Source organism: Salvelinus fontinalis, chromosome 23, assembly GCF_029448725.1.
Source record: "Salvelinus fontinalis isolate EN_2023a chromosome 23, ASM2944872v1, whole genome shotgun sequence".
In the NCBI taxonomy this organism is placed as follows: Eukaryota; Metazoa; Chordata; class Actinopteri; order Salmoniformes; family Salmonidae; genus Salvelinus; species Salvelinus fontinalis.
In genome coordinates this window covers 29,447,339-29,472,587 of record NC_074687.1, presented here as the reverse complement: position 1 = coordinate 29,472,587, position 25,249 = coordinate 29,447,339, and the positions used below count along the sequence as shown (strand labels likewise).

The window sequence follows — 25,249 nt, the reverse complement described above, 5'->3', positions numbered from 1 at the left end:
TTATCGTCAGCGAGCAAAGTGACACCATTCCTCACACGCTACCAGACCAATAAGCCCATGGTGACATTTCTCTCTACAGACTTGTTCAAGCTGTTTAAGAGCTTGATGAGCAGATTCATTAAGCCAGACCTCATGAAAGAAGCGAAGACCCCTCAAAAACGTCTTGATGTAGAGGTGAGCCAGTCATCCAATCACATCGACTCCTCACCGGTCGACTTGGGCTTTGTTACTCGAAGAATTGTGAGACTTGTCCGCGGGGAAGAAAATTGGACAGAAAACATTGAACATCAAAATTGCTTGCAAGAAGTGTATGCTCAAAACTGTTAACAAATGGCAGGCACAAATGGAAAGATGCTGTGTACAGCAAAATTGAAGAAGGCTCTGACCTACCTTGTAAATAGACATTGGGTGAAGGAAGAAGATTGAAGACTACTCACATTTTATTGATGACATTGTCCAGGCCCAACACTCAGTTTGCCAACTTTGATCCTGTCCAAGACAGCGTGTACACATTTTTACACGAGTACATGTCAAAGGACAAAGAGTTCAGAAATCTATGGAGACTTTGCCGCCAACTCCTCTTACTGTCACACGGGCAAGCCTTAGTAGAGCGTGGATTCTCCATCAAATCGGCAGATTGAAGTGTAGAACTTGAAGAAAGATTCGTATGCAGCACAGAGATGTATAGTTGACCACATAAGAGCTGTGGGTGCCATACATGTGTGCATTGACAGACCGGTACTGATGTCAGTGGCAGCTGCAAGGCAGAGGTATGTGACACATCAAGAAGAACAGAGACAGAGAAGAATGGATGAGCAAAAAAACATTAATCTATAAAATACCTTATAGATGAACTGAAAGGGAAGAAAAGAAGACTGACATCTGACATAAATGCTCTCTAGACCTCAGCAGACAAATTCGCACTCAAAGCGGAGAGCACAGGCAACCTCAGTCTTATTGCCACGTCCAATAGCCTGAGAAAGGGTGCTAAAGATAAACGAGCACAAATAGCTGAAATAGCAACACTATTCAACAAAAAAGTAAATGACCTGAAAAGCAAATGAAGGGGCATAGCAGCAAAAAGAAAGGGTTGGGCACTGTTTTAACAGTTTGAGAAAGGGCAAAACACTACTCAATGAGTAACTGATAAAAAATAAAAAAGCAAATGAACCAAAAAAGCCAACAACCCCAGAACACAATTGTTGGGGAAGAGTTTAATTTATTTTGATCCAATTCATTTTCATCTAATCTTTTATTGTAGCAAAACATTTTATTTATGGTCATTTGTTTTTGTTTATTTATCTGTTATTTTGGTCATGTTCATGAAAAAAGGTCATGTTTTTGCTCTGCGACATGTTTTTTGTTGTTAAGCTGGTGCTAATGAAATAAACGAGGAATTACTTAGCTCTTCAACTCGTAAATAAATCTGTCTCTATCGCTCAACTTACACAATATATTGTTTTGCTGTGTTAGAGAAGGCAAGAGACCACATAGTCTGCCATCACTGTAACACAGCACAATTGAGAAGTGTTCACACAATCAAGCCTCTCTCTCTTTTTAATTGTTGTCTGTGAGCCTCTGTAAAGCCTGCTAGTTCTCATTATAAAAATTCTCAGTGTTGTAACAGTAATAAACCTTGATCCGTGTCTCAAACTATGCCATGTTGGGTCCTTGAATTTGAGGGAATTGGGCCTGGAAAGTCCTTGAGGTTGATGTTTAAGAAGGTGTAGGAACCCTGTCTCCAGTAGGTACCAAAACATTCAAAGGCCCTTATCTCAAAAGGGAGCTTACAAGTTTATCAACTTTCAAAGCAGAATTACTTTCCCATTGTTCCTCAACAATGCAGTGTATGATTTATAATTTTGTAGCTCTGAGTTTCTACTTTAACTTGGGGTCTGTGGTAGATGTGACGTTAACGTTAGCTAGCTAGCTAAAAAAATTAGCTAAAATCCCAATCCATAGTGTAACGTTACTAGCAATACAAAACCGATTGTCATTGCTAGCAAGCCAGCCATTGAACTTCAGCTGGCAAGCTAACAGCAAGCTCTTACTAACAATAAAAAACCGATTGCCATAGCTAGCTAAAGTTAAGAAAATAGGTTCAATGTTAGCTTGTTAACATTAGGCTATAACTAGCAATGTGAAATGACATTCTGAGAAAACATCACTAACGTTACACACACTTCATACATGTAAGTTAATGTTAGCTAGCAAGCCAGCCATCAAATTCCAGCTGGCTAGCTAACAGCAAGCTTAAACTTGCAATGAAAACAACTTTCTGACTAAATAAAAAATGTATAATATCTGAAACTGTAGCTAGATTCTTACCCGTATACATGAATGAAAGCTTCACGGCAGACTGCAACCCCTTTTATTACATTTTCAGAGTCAGAATGGCATGAACGTCCTCCAGAAAGTAGTCTATAATAACTTTTTCCCACTGACCTTTGTCGATAGTGCCTGATAAATTCAGGGCAGCAATGTTATTGAGAGCAGTAGCAACATATTTTCAGCTCTCCATGGCTAATGTTAAAAAACTGCAGTAGAAAGGATTATCTACTCATCGCGAGCAGCTCATTTTTAAAAACACAAGCTGCCACACCGCAGACCAATCCAAACTCATCTCTCGGCATGTCCAGCCCACTCATTATCTCAACCAATCATGGCTAGCGGGACGGTTGCTGTCTTTTTCTGTGGCTAAACAAACTAGGCTCGTAATTTAACAATTTTATTTGTATTTACAGATGGCATACAAGTTTGTTATTAAGGCACATGAAAGTTTACATGTTCGAGAAGGCATTTCTGTCAAAAAAATGTATTACGTTCAAACGGCTCTCCTGTGAAGTTGTAACTTGCGACATACGCCTAGTTTCCTGAATCGGGTCACATATGTGGGTATGTGTATGTATGTATACCCCAAAAATATATGGGGTATTGGAAATGATGCAGGCAATTACATTGATGGAAGCTACAATCTATCCGCTATATTAAAGCTGATTCACCCTGTAAAAAAATAAATACTTACAGTGTAGTGAGAGCGGCTTTATCTCAACGCTACCTCATACCTGCCGAATTTCTGTCTGCTTGAACGGCAATTTCTCAGATATACATGAAAACATGAATTGACCCAGGGAACCGATAAAACGTCGCTCAGAGATACACACAAACAATATAACATTCAAAATGGGTGAATATTTACTTTAATAGGCACTTACTATTGTATTTTTTCATTTTTTATTTAACCTGTTGAGATGGGAAAACATGTTTTTTATTAACTTGAACATTTGCTCTTTATGACAGAATGTTAAAATTAAGTTTTAAAAAATGTGTTTTTTTTACTACTCAAGAGGCACCTAATTGGTGGAATGACCAACAAGCTCTCAGTGTCATTGCAGAATCTGATGTTTTACCATTAACATACATTTCGAAGGTTAAGTTTAGGCATTCATTCAGAATTGTTAAGGTAATGGTTAAGGTTTGGGATAGGGTTAAAACCTCAAAATGCAAAACGAGGGTCTAGCCCTGGGATTGAATTCGACCCTCTGAGCTGGAGCTCATCCGCCATCCCCGTCCGCAACACCCTACTTGATGGTAATAGCTCTCACTGCTGCCCCTAGTGACCGGTTTTCAGTGGTGTAAAGTATTTAAGTAAAAATACTTTATAGTACTACTTAAGTCGTTTTTTGTGGTATCTGTACTTTACTTTACTATTTATTTATTGACAACTTTTCCTTTTCCTCCACTACATTCTTAAAGAAAATAATGAACTTTTTACTCCATACATTTTCCCTGACACCCAAAAGTGATTATTACATTTTGATTGCTTAGCAGGACAGGAAAATTGTTGGGAGATGAATTCAAAACCGGCAGTGGTGGAAAAAGTATCCGAATATCATACTTGAGTAAAAGTAAAGATACCATAATATAAAATGAAAAAAAGTGAAGTCACCCAGTAAAATACTAAAATACTACTTGGTTTTAAATATACCTAAGTATCAAAAGTAAATGTAATTGCTAAAATATATACAATATTTCAAAACCAATGTGTTAATTGGGGATATTCTCCCTTTAGAAAAAATAAAATGCAACACCATTTTTACTAACACAAAACATTAAAAAATTCAATATTTGAGTACAAACAATTTCATAATTAATGTGGTTTAACACTTGGTTTAACATTGACAACAATGTCCTTTTTTTAACAATCTAAAACATAACACCTGGAAATATAGGTACAATTATATATATTTTTGATTCTATGCAAAATAAATTTGCTGTATTGTTTTTTAAAAACTGAACAATTATTCAGCTGAATTAACAAAGATTAAGATATGTACAGTATATTTGGGACTGTTATATGGACTAAATAACACCTTAGCATGGGAACTCTATGCATCAACAGCTGCATCACACCCCCGCTTTGTGATACATTTCCATATAAAAATATATGTTTCTTTTAAATACAGTGGCTTGTGAAATTATTCACCACCTTGGCAGTTTTCCTATTTTGTTGTCGTACAACCTGGAATTAAAATAGATTTTAGGGGGGTTTGTATCATTTGATTTACACAACATGCCTACCACTTTGAAGATGCAAAATATGTTTTATTGTGAAACAAACAAGAAATAAGACAAAAAAACTAAACTTGAGTGTGCATAACTATTCACCCCCCACCCCACCCCCAAAGGCAATACTTTGTAGAGCCACCTTTTGCAGCAATTACAGTTGCAAGTCTCTTGTGGTATGTCTCTATAAGCATGGCACATCCAGCCACTGGGATTTTTGCCAATTCTTCAAGGCAAAACTGCTCCAGCTCCTTACATTTACATTTAAGTCATTTAGCAGACGCTCTTATCCTTCAAGTTGGATGGGTTCTGCTGGTGTATCACAATCTTTAAATCATACCACAGATTCTCAATTGGATTGAGGTCTGGGCTTTGACTAGGCCATTCCAAGACATTTAAATGTTTCCCCTTAAACCACTCAAGTGTTACTTTAGCAGTGTTGTAACGGCTGATTTCCTCCTCTTCGTCTGAAGAGGAGGTGTAGCAGGGATCGGACCAAGACGCAGAGTGGTAAGTGTCCATGTTTTAATATAATTAACTGAACACGACAAAAAATACAAAATAACAAAGTAACCTAACCGAAACAGTCCCGTGTGGCACGAACACAGACACAGGAAACAAACACCCACAAACCAACAGTGAAAACAGGCAACCTAAATATGGTTCCCAATCAGAGACAATGCAAAACACCTGTCTCTGATTGAGAACCATATCAGGCCAATTGACAAACCTAAACATAGAAATACATAACATAGACTGCCCACCCCAACTCACGCCCTGACCATACTAACTAAAGACAAAACAAAGGAAAATAAAGGTCAGAACGTGACAAGTATGCTTAGGGTCATTTTCCTGCTGGAAGGTGAACCTCCGTCCCAGTCTCAAATCTCTGGAAGACTGAAACAGGTTTCCCTCAAGAATTTCCCTGTATTTAGCGCTTTCCTTCAATTCTGACCAGTTTCCCAGTCCCTGCCGATGAAAAACATCCCCACAGCATGATGCTGCCACCACCATGCTTCACTGTAGGGATGTTGTTCTCGGGATGATGAGAGGTGTTGGGTTTGCCCCAGACATAGCGTTTTCCTTGATGGCCAAAAAGCTAGATTTTAGTCTCGTCTGACCAGAGCACCTTCTTCCATATGTTTGGGGAGTCTCCCACATGCCTTTTGGCGAACACCAAATGTGTTTGCTTATTTTTTCTTTAAGCAATGACTTTTTTCTGGCCACTCTTCCATAAAGCCCAACTCTGTGGAGTGTGCAGCTTAAAGTGGTCCTATGTACAGATACTCCAATCTTCGCTGTGGAGCTTTGCAGCTCCTTCAGGGTTATCTTTGGTCTCTTTGTTGACTCTCTAATTAATGCCCTCCTTGCCTGGTTCATGAGTTTTGGTGGGCGGCCCTCTCTTGGCAGGTTTGTTGTGGTGCCATATTCTTTACATTTTTTAATCATGGATTACATAGTGCTCCGTGGGATGTTCAAAGTTTCAGATATTTTTTTACAACTCAACCCTGATCTGTACTTCTCCACAACTTTGTCCCTGACCTGTTTGGAGAGCTCCTTGGTCTTCATGGTGCCGCTTGCTTGGTGCTGCCGCTTGCTTAGTGATGTTGCAGACTCTGGGGCCTTTCAGAACCGGTGTGTATATATACTGAGATCATGTGACCGATCATGAGACACCTAGATTGCACACAGGTGGACTTTATTTAACTAATTATGTGACTTCTGAAGGAAATTGGTTGCACCCAATCTTATTTAGGGGCTTCATAGCAAATGGGGTGAATACATATGTACGCACCACTTTTCTTTTTTTCTTTTCTTTTTTTAACAAGTCATTTTTTTTCATTTTTTTTCATTTCACTTCACCAATTTGCACTATTTTGTGTATGTCCATTACATGAAATCCCGCCAAAAATCAATTTAAATTACAGGTTGTAATGCAACAAAATAGGAAATACGTTAAGGGGGATGAATACTTTTGCAAGGCACTGTAGTTTACAAAATGTCATCCCTCTCTCTCTGGGTCAGAGGTCAAAGCTCAGAGGTCAGCCAATGTCATCTGCCACACAGAGATGACAGTGTGTCTAACTAAGGGCTTTCCCCCCAGCACCAGTAGCAAATCAGGCAGGTTTTGTGCTATGCTCTCATGGCTCTCCTCTGGTTTACCTGAACCATCCTCCTCTCTATTCTCACAGCTCCACTGCTTACTGAAGGCCTCCTGGTTCTCAAAGGTCAGACAGTTCCCAAACCGCTGAGTGTCATTCCCACTTAGACCATTACAATAGCCCTCCACTTCAGTCAATAGCTTCTCCGAGCTACTAAACGTCTCCAGCTCTATAGTGCCCTCTGTCTCTGAGGAGGATGGGAAGCATTTGTTCTTGAACGGCCGTATCTTGCTGTCAAGTCTGTTTCTGATGGTGGTGCTGGGGGTCGGGGTGGTGCTGGTGGTTGTGGTCACGGCAGGCTGATAGCTAGGGCCCAGGCCGGCACAGCAGTGGTAGATCCTGTGGGGAGGTGGGTTGGAGCCGGGTAGCACGGCTAGCTTCCCCCAGGTCTGGGTGGTGAAGCTGTACCTGTGGATAAAAAGCATCTACTAAATGGCATATCTTATATTATTATATATTCAGTGTAGCTTGCTTCAGCAAGCACACTCTAGATATTTCTCTTCTGACTTATAGTTATTACTATTATTTAGGACGATATTTCTCTTACACCACCATTTACGATAGAAACTCCATTCAAAATGTGAAGAGTGACTCAGGTCTGAATAGTGAAGATGTACCTCCATAGACAGCTCCTGGGTGTGTGCTGGCTTTCTCCTCCTCCAAACAGAAGCATGCTGTCCCGGTAGACCACAGTTGAGTGGCCCACCAGCTTAGAGGGGCCTGATCTGTATAACACATCCACAGGACAGACAGACCGGAAGGAAAAACAACACAACGCATTGTTAAACCAGCGACACAATTAGTCTATTGTTAGTTTTGTTGCTTTGTGTGGAAAAGGTAACATCACTTAGATTGTTGATTTACTTAATGTGCTGTGTGTACATACACTGCACAATCCAAATGATTTATTCAAACGTAACAATTGATAGTGAATGATGATATATGTTTGTGAGAGGTTAAAGCTACAGGTTAAGCAAATTAATCTGGTGGCTAGGCGCCAGATAACATTGTCTGGTTTCAGCTGTTTTGCATTTCCTGTTGAAACGCTGAACAAATTGCCACACAAAACAACTGAGCCCATAAAGAGAAATTATAATTAACATGGTATTGCCCTCCATAAGGCTGTTGAGGTTGTCAGTGCCTGAAACAGACCTGGGTCAAATACATTATCTCAAATATGTGTGTGTGTCCTCCATAAGGGTATTGAAAGTTGTCAGTGCCTGAACCCTTAAACTATTTTCATAGATCTGTAGTATCCAGTGAAACCCCAGCGGCAGAGAGAGAGAGAGATAGAGACACAGCCAAATAAAGAAGGAGCAGAGATCACTCACGTGGCGTTGAGACAGCTCCAGGAATGACTGGTAGAGTTCCATCTCCACAGATCCCTCTGCTCCCTCAGGCCTCTCAGACCCCCGAACAGGTACATGCAGTCCAGGTGGGTCATGGCAGAGTGGCTGTGTCTGGGACCAGGACCGACCTCTGTCTGGGTACAGTCCAGCAGGGACCACAACATAGTGTCTGACACACACAATACAGTGTTCAGTGAAGTGTTGGTAAATTCAAAACATATTCCAGTCATGACATTATTATTTTCTCTGGAAATGTGACAGCAATGTGTTGTTATTAAATGATAATCACGAAAACCAAATGATCTATCCATAGAAAACGTCTAACTCACCAAATTCTAACTTCCAAAACTCCTGTGATGAGGCTCTCATGTCAATGTATCCTCCGTAGATGTACATGGCAGAGCTAAACACCACGGCACTGTGGCCCTTCCTGTTGACTGGCACCTGATTCTGTTAACATGTTAGCATATGGACGGCCATGAGGGATGTCATCAATATCAGTACAAAGCATGGGAACCATACTTGATCAGCCATTACTATTAATAATGCTATGGGCCAGTTTATAGAGCTGCCATATGCTGTTGTTACATTTAGTTAATCAACTGATTATGTTTTTCATTAATTGCAGTTAAAACCATACTTGATATGAGAGGGTATACAAATTAATATGTACTGTTCTTTTAATCATTTATAGTGGTGCATTTGTGCGAGTGCAAGTTGTGGAAAATGAGCATGGTTACATTATCACTCTCAATTTCCCTGGTATGTGGAGCATTTACTTTTACATTACATACCTGAGGGGGGTTCCTATCCTGCCAGGACACCCACTGCTCTTTCACTGCAAGAGATATGAGAAAGGACACTGACAACTGTGCAGGACTCACAGAGAAACAAAGGCAGAATGGCAGCTTTTCTTTGCCGTCACTCCCTATGAGAACTGTGCGCTAGTACCAACTTTTTATGTTGTCAGGTAGGATTTTATATGCCAGATGCAAGTTTGAACATGTTTTAACACTTCTTTCTTGTGAGGAGTAGAAGTGTTTTGGATGTTGTTGGATCATTATGGTTGTGTCAGTAGTTATTGAGGTGTATGTTGGCCACAGTGGATTTTACCAATATCAAACACCCAGAGGGGGGTTTTCCATATAGTGTACGCAGAATCAATCATTCCACCGAAGACATACAGAACACCCTGTAAAGATAATGATTTACAATCAACATTGAGCTCCATGAAGCCTACCATGTACAGCAATGCTAAGCAGTCTGAGATACAATGACATTGATATTATATTGATATAACCATACAGATGACATAGATAAAACCCTACCTGATGGGCCACCATGGAATGTTCCTGAAGATCCTCAGGTGCTGCCTCACAGCTACAGTCCAACTCTGTCCACTCATTGCGTACTACATAGACACACACAGTGTTTAGGTCCATACCCTCATTCCTAATGCGTAACAACATCACTGTATAACACTGTTATAACATGATTGAATCACAGTCTGCATAACTGACATATACAGTTTGTAGCAGACCAGGTCACAATATAAACAAAGTTATAATAATTATGACTTAGAAAAAGTATAGTGTATCTGACACTAATCTTGGAATGAACCTAGAAGAAAATATTGCCTGCATGCTGGCCAGCTATATTAACAGCCTGTCACCAGAGACTAGTCACTTACCAACATTATACCTCCAGAAGTCCCTGAGCGAGTGGCTCTCCCTCCCTCCCAACACAAAGACACTGCCCCCGTAGGAGCAGCAGGCGTGCTTGTAGCGTTCACATGGTGCAGGGCCACTCTGAGGCAGTACGGTCCACAGGCTGGGGCTGCTACTGCTCCTCCGGCTCATACTAGGGCCTCCTCAATCTCAGCTGTCATTGGGCTGCTATTCTCCTCAGGAAAACGACTGCATGGTGAAGAATAGGGCACAGCAACACTAGTTGTCAACCACTAACCACTACGGGTGTCATGTGACTGTTCTCAGTTGTCTTTGGAAAGAGATTCAATCGACACAGTGAGGAAAGCTTTAACCAAAACAGTCCGTGTGAATTCAAATTCCTCTGCAGCTGCAAGAAAAAAAAAGTTAAATAAACTATTATCCTCAGGATAAAACTAACATTGAGGTTTGTGATGTCATGCTTCTCTCTGGGGGGAATGGACAAGTTCCCTGGATCATGAACGGCTTCTCTGTCCCCAGGTGTGAAAAAAACAGTTTGAAGAGGCACCTAATATAACAGACAATGCACTGCAACCCAGACAATGACACAAAGTCGCCACCACCACACTCCATTATGCCGTCAAAGTATGGATGACAGTCCTACACAGACACAGTTGCCAAGACAGCATTTGTAGTTGCTGCTGAAGTATGCTTGTGTGCTCATCTGACACCCTCTACAGACAGAGCACCTGACTCTGAGTCAACAAGAGCCCCTGACTCTGTGGGTAACGCAGCGAGGATACCCTCCCTATGCAGGCAACATATTCATTATTGTAACTCCTCACACTCTTATGACTATATAATAGCCTGAGCCTATATCTGTTATGTTGTCTTGCCAACTTTGCCAGGCCAAACATACATAGCACAATTAGATCTGGGACTAGGCTAACTGTATACAAGTACTTCATTATATAATCAGAACAGTCAGCTTCATACCCAAAAAGAGACATTTGTCTTAGTACTTTGTGTGGTTTTTGTGTATTCATAATACATGTGTATATTAATTTGTATAGTACAAACAAGCAACAAGTAACCAAGGCAACAGTACACATGTCACAACGAATGAGGCAGCTCCCCCTTGGGCCAATCAGTGTAATTTTGTAAATGCGAATCTCAATGGCAAGACATATTATTCACCCAAGTTTCATCAACATTGGGCCAGTTCTGTCTGAGATATCGCATGTGACTAACGTACTAACGAGCTAATGGACAGAGACAGATTCACCATCCCCTCCAGGGGTATAGTGCTACACAGAGCTGGCAAAAATATTTCTGGAAAATGTATTCTGAAGCAATGTCTCGCAAGATCACATAATGATTCATTCGTATTATAACAGAACTGAATATAATAGCATGGCATAATAGGCCTAAGATGCGCCAAAATCAGCACCTGCCACAAGGCAGAATATATGCTTTGATTGAAACAAAATACAAGGTTTATAGTTTAACAACATCTGGTCTAATTCGCTCACAAAACAGTAATTCAAGAAGATCTAAATTCATATTCCCATGAAACTGATTGAAATCAAATGATTGGTATGCAGATGATGTTTGGACATTTCACCGGTAAAACATGAAGAATTAGGCCTATCATTCACGATTCACAGTGATGATGACCTATTTTGAAATTAGGTATGCCTAACTTGGTGTTTGAGGGTGATACAAGTAAGACATTTTCTTGACACAAACCAGGTTTCCATCCAACGTTTTTATGCAAGTAAAGTAGTCCTACATGTTGGATTAAAAATGTCACGACAGGCCTGATGGAAACAGCAGATTTGTCCGTAAACTTTCCAAATGTTGACAAAACAAAATACGTTTGACAAGCTGGGATCTTTTTGTGTCGGGAAAAATGAATTATGCAAAAAATTATGTACCTTCATACGCAAATATTGATATAACTATCATATCGATGCCACGCAATAACATGCAATACCATGTCGTGTGGTCCTCCCACTAGGATTTGCAGTTTATTATGCAGTTTATTAGGCTACAGATGAAATCAGTTATGATGAACTTCACAGGGTGGTGAAAGTGCACGGTGATGAGCTTGATGCTACTTTCAAATGTATAGAGGGTGTTTTTCTGGTGACGTGGTGATGGATGCTTGTCTGACGTTTGACAAATAAAAATATTCTCGCTTTTTTGTCTATACAAATCTCATGTAGGCCTGGTAGGCTATACCTGCACTGTATCTGCCAGCTGTTGGCTAGAGTGCATGTGCCATGACCAGTTTTGGCAAATTCGCTATATAACCCAAAATAGTTTAAATAGTAGATGGAAACATCTCTGGTGGGTAAATGTGAATATTGTTTTTATGCAGATTTTAGAATATTCGCAAGAAAATCTGTCACTAATTGGATGAAAACCTAGACTACGTGTGGGCATAGGCAGACGTTGACATTGGAGGATGCATTTTCTGATATTCAATAGGATACAAACTTTGAGAAATGATGATGTCCATTAAAACATTTTGGGTGCTCAATTTCATTGTGGGGGTCAACAAGCAACTTCTCCACTTCTACATTTTGAAAACAGTATGCAACATACCGTAAATGAAAGGCTACGTGGAAGTCCGCCCAACACCCAAAGTTTGTTTTGGGGGAAAACATTTTTTTATGAAAACTAACTTCCTGCATTTCTACACATTTTGCAATGGGGCAGAGAGAAAAATGTGCTGTTTTAAAGTAACTGTCTAGTGAAAGTCTCACTTACATATTCTGTAAGTACCGAAATAATGTTGTTGACTCATCCTATACTCGTTTTTGTGGCCAAAGCAAATATTGGAGAAAAAAAACACTTCAAAAACCCCACCTCAACCCCACCCCACCCCACCTTGTATCTCAAACAGACCGATAGAGGATGACATGGATGAGCTGGCCATCAGTCTACTTATATTAATATTTTTAATGACCGGTATACATCCACACCATTCCGTTGTTGAGATACACCCACACCATTCCAACACAGAAAATATTCTTTTTAAAGTTCATGAAGAGTCAAATCATGTTTTTCATGACATTTGATGATATTTGAAGTATGATGACCAAAGTATAACAACTAAGGAGTGGCTCCGTAAGAAGCATCTCAAGGTCCTGGAGTGGCCTAGCCAGTCTCCAGACCTGAACCCAATAAAAAATCTTAGGAGGGAGCTGAAAGTCCGTATTGCCCAGTGACAGCCACGAAACCTGAAGGATCTGGAGAAGGTCTGTATGGAGGAGTGGGCCAAAATCCCTGCTGCAGTGTGTGCAAACCTGGTCAAGAACTACAGGAAATGTATGATCTCTGTAATTGCAAACAAAGGTTTCTGTACCAAATATTAAGGTCTGCTTTTCTGATGTATCAAATACTTATGTCATGCAATAAAATGCAAATTAATTACTAAAAAATCATACAATGTGATTTTCTGAATTTTTGTTTTAGATTCCGTCTCTCACAGTTGAAGTGTACCTATGATAAAAATTACAGACCTCTACATGCTTTGTAAGTAGGAAAACCTGCAAAATCGGCAGTGTGTCAAATACTTGTTCTCCCCACTGTAAATGTTAGTTTGAGCAATGTCAGTGTGGCATTGACAAAAATACAGTAGAATTAAAATACAGTATATACATATGAGATGAGTAAAGTAGTACAGTATGTAAACATTATTAAAGTGACCAGTGATTCACTGTCTATGTATATAGGGCAGCAGTCTCTAAGGTGCAGGTTTGAATAACCGGGTGGTAGCCGGCTAGTGATGGCTTTTTAACAGTCTGATGGCCTTGAGATAGAAGCTGTTTCAGTTTCTCGCTCTCAGCTTTGATGCACCTGTACTGACCTCGCCTTCTGGATAATAGCAGGGTAAACAGGCCGTGGCTTGGGTGGTTGATGTCCTTGATGATCTTTTTGGCCTTCCTATGACATCGGGTGCTCTAGGTGTCCTGGAGGGCAGGTAGTTTGCCCCCGGGGATGTGTTGGGTAGACCGCACCACCCTCTGGAGAGCCCTGTGGTTGCGCCCGGTGCAGTTGCCGTACCAGGCAGTGATACAGCCCGACCGGATGCTCTCAACTGTGCATCTGTAAAAGTTTGTGAGGGTTTTAGGTGCCAAGACAAATTTATTCAGCCTTCTTCACCACACTGTCTGTGTGGGTGGACCATTTCAAATCTTCAGTGATGTGTACGTCGAGGAACTTGAATCTTTCCACCTTCTCCACTGCGGTCCCGTCGATGTGGATAGGGGCGGGCTCGCTCTGCTGTTTCCTGAAGTCCACGATCAGCTCCTTTGTTTTGTTGACGTTGAGTGAGAGATTATTTTCCTGGCACCGCTCTCCCAGGGTCCTTACCTCCTCTCTGTAGGCTGTCTCGTCATTGTTGGTAATCAGGCCTACTACTGCTGTGTTGTCTGCACACTGATTGAGTTGGAGGCATGGGTGAACAGGGAGTACAGGAGGGGGCTGAGCATGCACCCTTGTGGGGCCCCTGTGTTCAGGATCAGTGAAGTGGAGGTGTTGTTTTCGACCTCCACCATCTGGGGGCGACCTGTCAGGATGTCCAGGACCCATTTGCACAAGGCAGGGTTCAGACCCAGGGCCCCGAGCTTAATGATGAGCTTGGAGGATACTATGGTATTGAATGCTGAGCTATAGTCAATGAACAGCATTCTTACATAGGTATTTCTCTTGTCCAGATGGGATAGGGCAGTGTGTACTGCGATGGCGATTGATTATTCTGTGGATCTATTGGGGCGGTAAGAAAATTTAGGTGGGTCTAGGGTGTCAGGTAAGGTAGAGGTGATATGATCCTTAATTAGCCTCTCAAAGCACTTCATGATGACAGAAGTGAGTGCTACGGGGCGATAGTCATTTTGTTCAGTTACCTTTGCTTTCTTGGGTACAGGAACAATGGTGGAAATCTTGAAGAAAGTGGGGAAAGCAGACTGGGATAGTGAGAGATTGAATACGTCTGTAAACACTCCAGTCAGCTGGTCTGTGCATTCTCTGAGGACGCGGCTAGGGATGCTGTCTGGGCCGGCAGCCTTTCGAAGGTTAACGAGCTTAAATGTCTTGCTCACGTCGGCCACAGAGAAGGAGAACCCATAGTTCTTGGTAGCGGGCCGCGTAAGTGACACTGTGTTATTCTCAAAGGAGGCGAAGAAGGTGTTTCACTTGTCCAGAAGCAAGACGTTGTTGTCCGCGATGTGGCTGGTTTTCCCTTTGTAGTCCGTGATTCTCTGTAGACCCTGCCACATACATCTTGTGTCTGAGCCATTGAATTGTGACATTTTGCCTGTTTGAATGCCTTACGGAGGGAATAACTACAGTGTTTGTATTCGGGCATATTCCCAGTCACCTTGCCATGGTTTGCGCTTTCAGTTTTGTGCGATTGCTGACATCTATCCACGGTTTCTGGTTTGGGTAGGTTGTAACAGTCACAGTGGGTATAACATCTCCTATACACTTCCTGATGAGCTCAGTCACCGTATTTGTGTATTCGTCAATGTTATTCTCAGAGGCTACCCGGAACATATCCCAGTCCGCCTTATCAAAACAATCTTGAAGCATGGATTCCGATTGGTCAGACCAGCGTTGAATAGACCTTAGCATAGGTACTTCCTGTTTGAGTTCCTGCCTTTAGAAAGGGCGGGGCAAAATGGAGTCATGATCAGATTTGCTAAAGGGAGGGCTGGGGGAGGCCTTGTAGGCATTTTGAAAAGTTGAGTAGCAGTGGTCCAATGTTTTACCAGCGATAGTTCTTTAGTCAATGTGTTGGTAGAACTTCGGTAGCGTTTTCCTCAAATTTGCTTTGTTAAAATCCCAAGATACAATAAATGAGGCCTCAGGATATGTGGTTTTCAGTTTGCATTAAGTCCAGTGTAGTTCTTTGAGGCCGTGAATCGCCCTGAGCTTGTCTACTTTATTGTCCAGAGACTGGACATTAGCGAGTAATATACTCGGAAGCAGTGGATCGCATGCACGCTTCCTGATTCGGACTAGAAGTCCACTCCGAATACTTCTTCTCCGCCAGCTGTGTTTTGGAGCAGCCTCTGGAAGAAGTTCAATTGACCTGGGGGGTACGAACAAAAGATCCAATTCGGGAAAGTCGTATTCCTGGTCGTAATGCTGGCGAGTTACCACCGCTCTGATATCCAAAAGTTATTTCCGGCTGTATGTAATAACACAAAAAACATTATGGGCTTATAATGTAAGAAATAACACACACACAAAACAATACTGCACAGCTGATTAGGAGTTAGAAGCAGAGCCACCATATCTGTCGGCGCCATCTTACTAAGATGACTCTATTGATAAAGTTTGATACTGACCTGTTGATACTGTTGATTATTATTTGACTTTGCTGGTCATCTATGAACATTTGAACATCTTGAAAAAAAATCTGGCCTTAAAACCTGTTTGGGAAAGGCGTGCCGCTAGCGGGACACCTCGACAACATCCGGTGAAATTGCAGAGCGCGAAATTCAAACGACAGTATTATAAATATTTAACTTTCATAAAATCACAAGTGTAATACATCAAAAAAAGCTTAACTTCTTGTTAATCCAGCCGCTGTGTCTCCAAAAAGGCTTTACGGCGAAAGCAAAACATGCGATTATCTGAGGACAGCGCCCCGCATACAAAACCATTGAAAACATATTTCAACCAGGCAGCTGCGACACGAAAGTCAGAAATAGCGATATAATAAAAGCCTTACCTTTGATGATCTTCTTCTGTTGGCACTCCAAAAGGTCCCAGTTACATCACAAATGATCCTTTTGTTCGATAATGTCCTCCTTTATATCCACAAAAACTCAGTTTAGCTTGTGCGCTTCAGTCAATAATCCACCCAGTTTCCCTCCATCAAAATGCATACAAAATGAATCCCAAACGTTACTAATAAACTTTTCCAAACAAGTCAAACAACATTTATAATCAAACCGTTTATTTACTAATATGTAAATAAACGATAAAATTTTAGACAGAGAATCGTTATTGTCTTTACCGGAGAAAAATACCAAAGAAAGCACTCTCTTCCACGCGCTTGGAAACACTACAGCCAAAATGGGATCCACCGAGAAAACATACAATCTCGGGGTTATCTTTCCAAAAACCGCTCTAGTGGAAGCACTAGGAACTGCAATCTGAGAGGATTTGGCCTTATAATAAAAGTGATAGCCATTGAAAATAGTGGTAAGCTGAATTATTTTTGGGGGGGATGGTTTGTCCTCGGGGTTTCTGTTATATTCACAGACATTATTCTAACAGTTTTAGAAACTTTAGAGTGTTTTCTATCCAAATATACCAATTATATGCATATCCTAGCTTCTGGGCCTGAGTAACAGGCAGTTTACTTTGGGCACGCTTTTCATCCGGACATCAAACTACTGCCCCCTATCCAAAACAAGTTAATGGCCATGTACTCTTATAATCTTCACCCGGCACAGCCAGAAGAGGACTGGCCACCCCTCAGAGCCTGGGGCCTCTCTAGGTTTTTTCCTAGGTTCCAGCCTTTCTAGGGAGTTTTTCCTAGCCATCGTGCTTCTACATCTGCATTGCTTGCTGTTTGGGGTTTTAGGCTTTGTTTCTGTATTGCACTTGTGACATCTGCTTATGTAAAAAGAGATGTATAAATACATTTGATTGAAATCAATTTGATTGATATACTGTACCACACCAACAAAAGCTGGAGAACATACGCACATCCTGGTACTTTCCGCAGGTGCTGGAATTGTAGACAAACTCATGGAAAACAGGAATAGAAAACGCTGCACACTGCTGCTCATGCTCCCAGGTGATTTGATTTATAACAACGTTTCGACTCATAGGTCTTCATCAGGCAACCATATCCCAGGTGGGGGTGAACGGTCCTATGCGGCATTTTCCTTTCTGTTTTCCATATACCAAACCCCCTCAGGCCTTATTGCTTAAATATATAATTGATGCAGTTTCAATGTTGTTTGAGTTGCTTTGTGTATCACCAAATTTGCTTGAGATCATTGATACTGCAACACCGCTCACTGCATCCCAGTTGCTTGGCATTTCAAAGAGTTGTCAGTCAAGGCGAACTCATGAATATAATCTCCCCGCCCACTCAGCCTGTCTTTTCAAACTTCCTGGTAGTTGCCATGAGAGAAAAGGTACCTTTCAGAATGACTGTTCAGGACCTTTAACATACTTATTTAAAACATTTTTGGAAGGAAAACTATTTCACTCATATTGTAATTAATTCTAGATCATATTTCATAGAAATCTGGAAACACTGGACAGTTACTTTAAAAGGTTGACTTTGGGGGGAAAAAAAGGCTTTAAACTGTATCACTGATAAATGCACCATATCAGGTCATTTAATGGTAAATTTTTATATTAGGAATATGATATTTGGTCCCGTGTGGCTCAGTTGGTAGAGCATGGCGCTTGCAACGCCAGGGTTGTGGGTTCAATTCCCACGGGGGGACCAGGGTTCAATTCCCATGGGGGGACCAGGATGAATATGTATGAACTTTCCAATTTGTAAGTCGCTCTGGATAAGACCGTCTGCTAAAATGACTTAAATGTAATGTAAATATTTTGCTACGGTAGTGCCATTTCTTACTGATCTCTGTCCAAAAATAAATCATGTGAAATGACATCAACACATACTGGAGGAGTTACTGGCTAGCTACAAGTGGTTAGCTTAGCTAATGAACTAGCATTTTTTCGAATCCAAGATGGCGTAGCAGTCAGATGTCCGTTGTCCTCGTCTTGTCCCGTGTATATATATTTTATATATTTTTCTTCGCATATCTTTTTATATATATATTCTTTTCTTCTTAAAAACGCAACTTCAAAACACTCTCCTGCAACCCACCTCACCAAATGTGGTGCGGATCTGTTTTTTTTTCTTCCTCAAAAGTATTATTCACCTCGTATCCGAAATCTACAACAGAAGCTAACCAGAAGTTAGCCAGCTCACAAGCTAACGTTAGTAGTTCAGCTAACCACAGCTAGCGCTCATCAGCTATCCTTTAGCTCGGAAAACTATTGCCAGTTTTGTACAACGCGACTCAGACCAGAGCATACCAGACCTATTTTCTCTCCATATCCCCGGATTTTTACCTCAAGCTCTGGACATTTACACCTGGATCTTGCAGCTAACTAGCTGCTATCCGAGTGACTATCGGCTAACATCAATTCCGGAGCAAACACCAATTATCCCGGAGCTAGCCAGCTGAAGAGTTCCATCAGCCACTCCTGGGCTACAATCACCTATCCGGACCCGTTTTACTGCCGATGCGGAGCCCCACCGGGCCTTCACGACTGGGATACCGACGTTATCTGCCCGAGGGAGTATTTCAACCGGCCCCTCCATCGCGACGTAACCTGAACGTCCATATACTAACTGCGGCCCGCTAATCGTTAGCTGTCTTGAGCATATCGGCTGCTATCTGAACAAGTCTATCGAACAATCTTCTTAGGCCACTATAACTATTTTGACAATTGGATTGGTCCCCTCTACCACACGGAACCCCACTAATCTACCGACGGAATTGCACGGCGTGGCTAAAAACAGACCTCCATCTTCTGCTAGCTTGCTACCCATGACTAGCTGTCTGAATCACGAAGCTAGCACCAGTTAGCAAACACAATTCTACAACTCACAACCTCTCTTTCGCCACCGCCATCCGGCTTGGATTCTCTGTCGACACGACCACGTCTGGTCTGCAGACAAATACCCCATCCGCTGTGCCCTCAACCGGCCTCCGTCTGAGCAGACCCCCTCCGTCTGAGCAGACCACCCCCCCGGGCTACTAACTTTAAACGCCGCGGGCTAGCTTAGTGGAGGTCTCACTACTCCATCTACGGCTGCCCCCTGGACACTATGATCACTTGGCTACATAGCTGATGCCTGCTTGACTGTCCATGAATTCACGGTACTCCATTCTGTTTATTTGTGTTTTATCTGTCGGCTCTGTGCCTTAACTCAGGATCTGTGTGTAGTTAATCCGACCCTCTCTGCCCAGTCGTCACCATTTTTACCTTCTGTTGCTGTGTTAGCTGACTAGCTGCTGTTATCTCACCTGCTGTTTTAGCTAGCTCTCCCAATCATGACCTGCAATCACTTTATGCCTTATTGCAGGGGTGTCAAACTCATTCCACGGAGGGCCTAGTGTCTGCAGGTTTTTGGTTTTTCCTTTCAATAAAGCCCTAGACAACCAGGTGTGGGGAGTTCCTAACTAATTAGTGATGTTAATTCATCAATCAAGTACAAGGGAGGAGCGAAAACCCGCAGACACTCGGCCCTCCGTGGAATGAGTTTGACACCTGTGCCTTATTGTATGTCTCTCTCAAATATCAATATGCCTTGCATACTGTTGTTCAGGCTAGTTATCATTGTTTTGGTTTGCAATGGACCCCGTAGTTCCACTCTCCGTACCTCTGATACCTCCTTTGTCCCACCCCCCACACATGCGGTGACCTCACCCATTGAGACCAGCATGTCCAGAGATACAACCTCTCTTATCATCACCCAGTGCCTGGGCTTGCCTCCGCTGTACCCGTGCCCCACCATACCCTGGTCTGCACATTATGCCCAGAATCTATTCTACCACACCCATAAATCTGCTCCTTTTATTCCTTGTCCCCAACGCTCTAGGCGACCTTTTTTGATAGCCTTTAGCCGCACCCTCATCCTACTACTCCTCTGTTCCTCGGGTGATGTGGAGGTAAACCCAGGCCCTGCATGTCCCCAGTCACCCTCATTTGTTGACTTCTGTGATCGAAAAAGCCTTGGCCTCATGCATGTCAACATCAGAAGCCTCCTCCCTAAGTTTGCCTTACTCACCGCTTTAGCACACTCTGCCAACCCTGATGTCCTTGCCGTGTCTGAATCCTGGCTTAGGAAGGCCACCAAAAACTCTGAGATTTCCATACCCAACTATAACACTTTCCGTCAAGATAGAACTGCCAAAGGGGGAGGAGTTGCAATCTACTGCAGAGATAGCCTGCAAAGTTCTGTCATACTTTCCAAGTCTATGCCCAAACAGTTCGAACTTCTAATTTTAAAAATTAATCTCTCCAGAAATAAGTCTCTCACTGTTGCCGCCTGCTACCGACCCCCCTCAGCTCCCAGCTGTGCCCTGGACACCATCTGTGAATTGATCGCTCCCCATCTAGCTTCAGAGTTTGTTCTGTTAGGTGACCTAAACTGGGATATGCTTAACACCCCGGCAGTCCTACAATCTAAGCTTGATGCCCTCAATCTCACACAAATCATCAAGGAACCCACCAGGTACAACCCTAAATCCGTAAACATGGGCACCCTAATAGACATTATCCTGACCAACTTGCCCTCCAAATACACCTCTGCTGTCTTCAATCAAGATCTCAGCGATCACTGCCTCATTGCCTGTATCCGCCACGGGTCCACGGTCAAACGACCACCCCTCATCACTGTCAAACGCTCCCTGAAACACTTCTGCGAGCAGGCCTTTCTAATCGACCTGGCCCGGGTACCCTGGAAGGATATTGACCTCATCCCGTCAGTTGAGGATGCCTGGTCATTCTTTAAAAGTTACTTCCTCACCATATTAGACAAGCATGCTCCGTTCAAAAAATGCAGAACCAAGAACAGATATAGCCCTTGGTTCACTCCAGACCTGACTGCCCTCGACCAGCACAAAAACATCCTGTGGCGAACTGCAATAGCATCGAAGAGCCCCCGTGATATGCAACTGTTCAGGGAAGTCAGGAACCAATACACGCAGTCAGTCAGGAAAGCAAAGGCCAGCTTTTTCAAGCAGAAATTTGCATCCTGTAGCTCTAACTCCAAAAAGTTCTGGGATACTGTAAAGTCCATGGAAAACAAGAGCACCTCCTCCCAGCTGCCCACTGCACTGAGGCTAGATTACACGGTCACCACTGATAAGTCCGTGATAATCGAAAACTTCAACAAACATTTCTCAATGGCTGGCCATGCCTTCCACCTGGCGACTCCAACCTTGGCCAACAGCCCCGCCCCCCCCGCTGCTACTCGCCCAAGCCTCCCCAGCTTCTCCTTTACCCATATCCAGATAGCAGATGTTCTGAAAGAGCTGGAAAACCTGGACCCATACAAATCAGCTGGGCTTGACAATCTGGACCCCCTATTTCTGAAACTGTCCGCCGCCATTGTCGCACCCCCTATTACCAGCCTGTTCAACCTCTCCTTCGTATCATCTGAGATCCCCAAGGATTGGAAAGCTGCCGCTGTCATCCCCCTCTTCAAAGGGGGAGACACCCTGGACCCAAACTGTTACAGACCTATATCCATCCTGCCCTGCCTAGCTAAGGTCTTCGAAAGCCAAGTCAACAAACAGATCACTGACCATCTCGAATCCCACCGTACCTTCTCCGCTGTGCAATCCGGTTTCCGAGCCGGTCACGGGTGCACCTCAGCCACGCTCAAGGTACTAAACGATATCATAACCGCCATCGATAAAAGACATTACTGTGCAGCCGTCTTCATCGACCTGGCCAAGGCTTTCGACTCTGTCAATCACCATATTCTTATCGGCAGACTCAATAGCCTCGGTTTTTCTAATGACTGCCTTGCCTGGTTCACCAACTACTTTGCAGACAGAGTTCAGTGTGTCAAATCGGAGGGCATGTTGTCCGGTCCTCTGGCAGTCTCTATGGGGGTACCACAGGGTTCAATTCTCGGGCCGACTCTTTTCTCTGTATACATCAATGATGTTGCTCTTGCTGCGGGCGATTCCCTGATCCACCTCTACGCAGACGACACCATTCTGTATACTTCCGGCCCTTCCCTGGACACTGTGCTATCTAACCTCCAAACGAGCTTCAATGCCATACAACACTCCTTCCGTGGCCTCCAACTGCTCTTAAATGCTAGTAAAACCAAATGCATGCTTTTCAACCGTTCGCTGCCTGCACCCGCACGCCCGACAAGCATCACCACCCTGGACGGTTCCGACCTAGAATATGTGGACATCTATAAGTACCTAGGTGTCTGGCTAGACTGCAAACTCTCCTTCCAGACTCATATCAAACATCTCCAATCCAAAATCAAATCTAGAGTCGGCTTTCTATTCCGGAACAAAGCCTCCTTCACTCACGCCGCCAAACTTACCCTAGTAAAACTGACTATCCTACCGATCCTCGACTTCGGCGATGTCATCTACAAAATAGCTTCCAATACTCTACTCAGCAAACTGGATGCAGTTTATCACAGTGCCATCCGTTTTGTTACTAAAGCACCTTATACGACCCACCACTGCGACCTGTATGCCCTAGTCGGCTGGCCCTCGCTACATGTTCGTCGTCAGACCCACTGGCTCCAGGTCATCTACAAGGCTATGGTAGGTAAAGTGCCGCCTTATCTCAGTTCACTGGTCACGATGGCTACACCCACCCGTAGCACGCGCTCCAGCAGGTGTATCTCACTGATCATCCCTAAAGCCAAAACCTCATTTGGACGCCTTTCCTTCCAGTTCTCTGCTGCCTGCGACTGGAACGAATTGCAAAAATCTCTGAAGTTGGAGACTTTTATCTCCCTCAACAACTTTAAAAATCTGCTATCCGAGCAGCTAACCGATCGCTGCAGCTGTACATAGTCCATCTGTAAACTACCCACCCAATTTACCTACCTCACCCCCATACTGCTTTTATTTATTTACTTTTCTGCTCTTTTGCACACCAGTATCTCTTCTTGCACATGATCATCTGATGATTTATCACTCCAGTGTTAATCTGCTAAATTGTAATTATTCGATTTATTGCCTACCTCATGCCTTTTGCACACATTGTATATAGATTCTCTTTTTCCTACCATGTTATTGACTTGTTTATTGTTTACTCCATGTGTAACTCTGTGTTGTTGTCTGTTCACACTGCTATGCTTTATCTTGGCCAGGTCGCAGTTGCAAATGAGAACTTGTTCTCAACTAGCCTACCTGGTTAAATAAAGGTGAAATAAAAAAATAAAAAATAAAAAAGCTAGGTCAGTCACAGCCTTCATGACCAGAATGACACATCGATGAACCACCTTATTTCGGTAAACAAAATCAGGAGTTGGATCGTTTTTTGTGCCCTAAGTCGACCGTTAAAGCTAATTTCCTGCAATTCTACACTTTTGCCATTGCTTATGACATATTCATATGCAATCTGGGGGTGCCCCAACCTCAAGGTTGTTTTTGTGTTCTAAAACCGTTGCAGTACCTACCTTCCTCTATCTTGAATTAAGAATTTAGATAATTGCAAATGAGTCAATATGATATGACACTGATTAAATTGAGAAGCATAAACACAGCCCCATGACTGTGTGAAGGCATACCCTATGTGAACAGGAAATGATATAGTTAATTCCTTCACTGATATTATATTCTATTCTTCTATCTCAACTGTTTTCAAGTGATTTTCTGAAGGCTTCTATTTTTCTGTTCAATCAACTAGCCTAACCTGATTAGAAAGGTTGGATTAAGAAAGGTGCATTGCAATGTTATTACAAACTACAAAGCACAAACTATTATTACATTGTTATTACGAAATTGAAGGAATAGTCAGATCATGGAAAAATACAAGTTTGACATCTCTGGAAGAGAACGTCTAGGGGAGGCACGTGACCGTTATTTCAGCACTATTTCACTCTGTGCCTGTTTCTTACCACATTCTTCCAACTGACTTTACAGTTCCATGCTGTTATAGGCTAATCAGTCAAATTAAAAGTACGCCTACATCTCAAGATGTAGCCTAGGATACTTATTCTACAAATATCCTTTGCCAAGGCTACTGCATACAGTACACGAAGTGTCTTTTCCAGAAGAGAAATACACACGAGACAAAAGTTTAGCTACAATGTGAAAACGGTCACTGGCCAGACATTTTTCACTGTGTAAAATAAAATGAATAGATTGTTTTCAATGTCTTACTTATGGCATTAGAATAATTGTTGGTTTCATTGTGGAAATATATAATTATAAAACCCTTACGAAAAATAAACCAAAACCACTATTTCAATAGCTAATAAAAACGTAATGTATTATATTTTCCTTTTAGGCTACATTTTACTAGGCTACATAGCCTACACAGCCAAAGCTGAACTCACTTACTGCATCGTTGAATAGTCTATACATTGAAAATTTTAAGTTACTTCATAGAAAACAAAATTACCGATTAGATAGCCGATATCTCACCCGTTTCTCTGCATTGGATTTTGCTGCGCCGCAGTGATCATCCGGGCGTTGAAGAGCATTTCAGAAGGAGGGGCATATTGTGGTTTGAGCAGGAAGTGTGGGTGTTTCTCAAGATTGAAAATGAGAAACTCTTACGCAGCACTGGAGAAAGCACGTGATAGTAGGCTACTAGTTGCACTTACATATTACAGTCAAATGTAAATGTTTGCCTGTCAGTGTAATCTGCATATGTCCACTTTATTACTATAGGCTACTATGACATAAGGAGAAAAAGATAAGCAGAGATAGGCCACTATGAAAAG

At 42.4% G+C, this 25,249-nt stretch overlaps 1 protein-coding gene across 2 annotated transcripts; it reads right to left on the bottom strand.

Annotated features, from left to right (window-relative positions):
• Window positions 1–5,077: 5,077 nt before the first annotated feature.
• si:dkey-3d4.3 (leucine-zipper-like transcriptional regulator 1) lies at window positions 5,078–25,037 on the bottom strand. Of its 2 annotated transcripts, none has more exons than XM_055878366.1 (9): window positions 24,948–25,037; window positions 9,768–9,993; window positions 9,406–9,488; window positions 9,191–9,269; window positions 8,872–8,915; window positions 8,407–8,527; window positions 8,060–8,246; window positions 7,346–7,453; window positions 5,078–7,136 (listed from the first exon to the last, which is right to left on the bottom strand). In XM_055878366.1, exons 2-9 carry the CDS (start codon window positions 9,934–9,936, stop codon window positions 6,602–6,604), a joined length of 1,326 nt encoding a protein of 441 aa, XP_055734341.1. In that variant the 5' UTR covers window positions 9,937–9,993; window positions 24,948–25,037; the 3' UTR covers window positions 5,078–6,601. The 2 variants fall into 2 exon arrangements, with proteins under 2 accessions (XP_055734341.1, XP_055734340.1); XM_055878365.1 differs by having other exon boundaries at window positions 24,925–25,032.
• Between the last annotated feature and the right edge of the window lie 212 nt (window positions 25,038–25,249).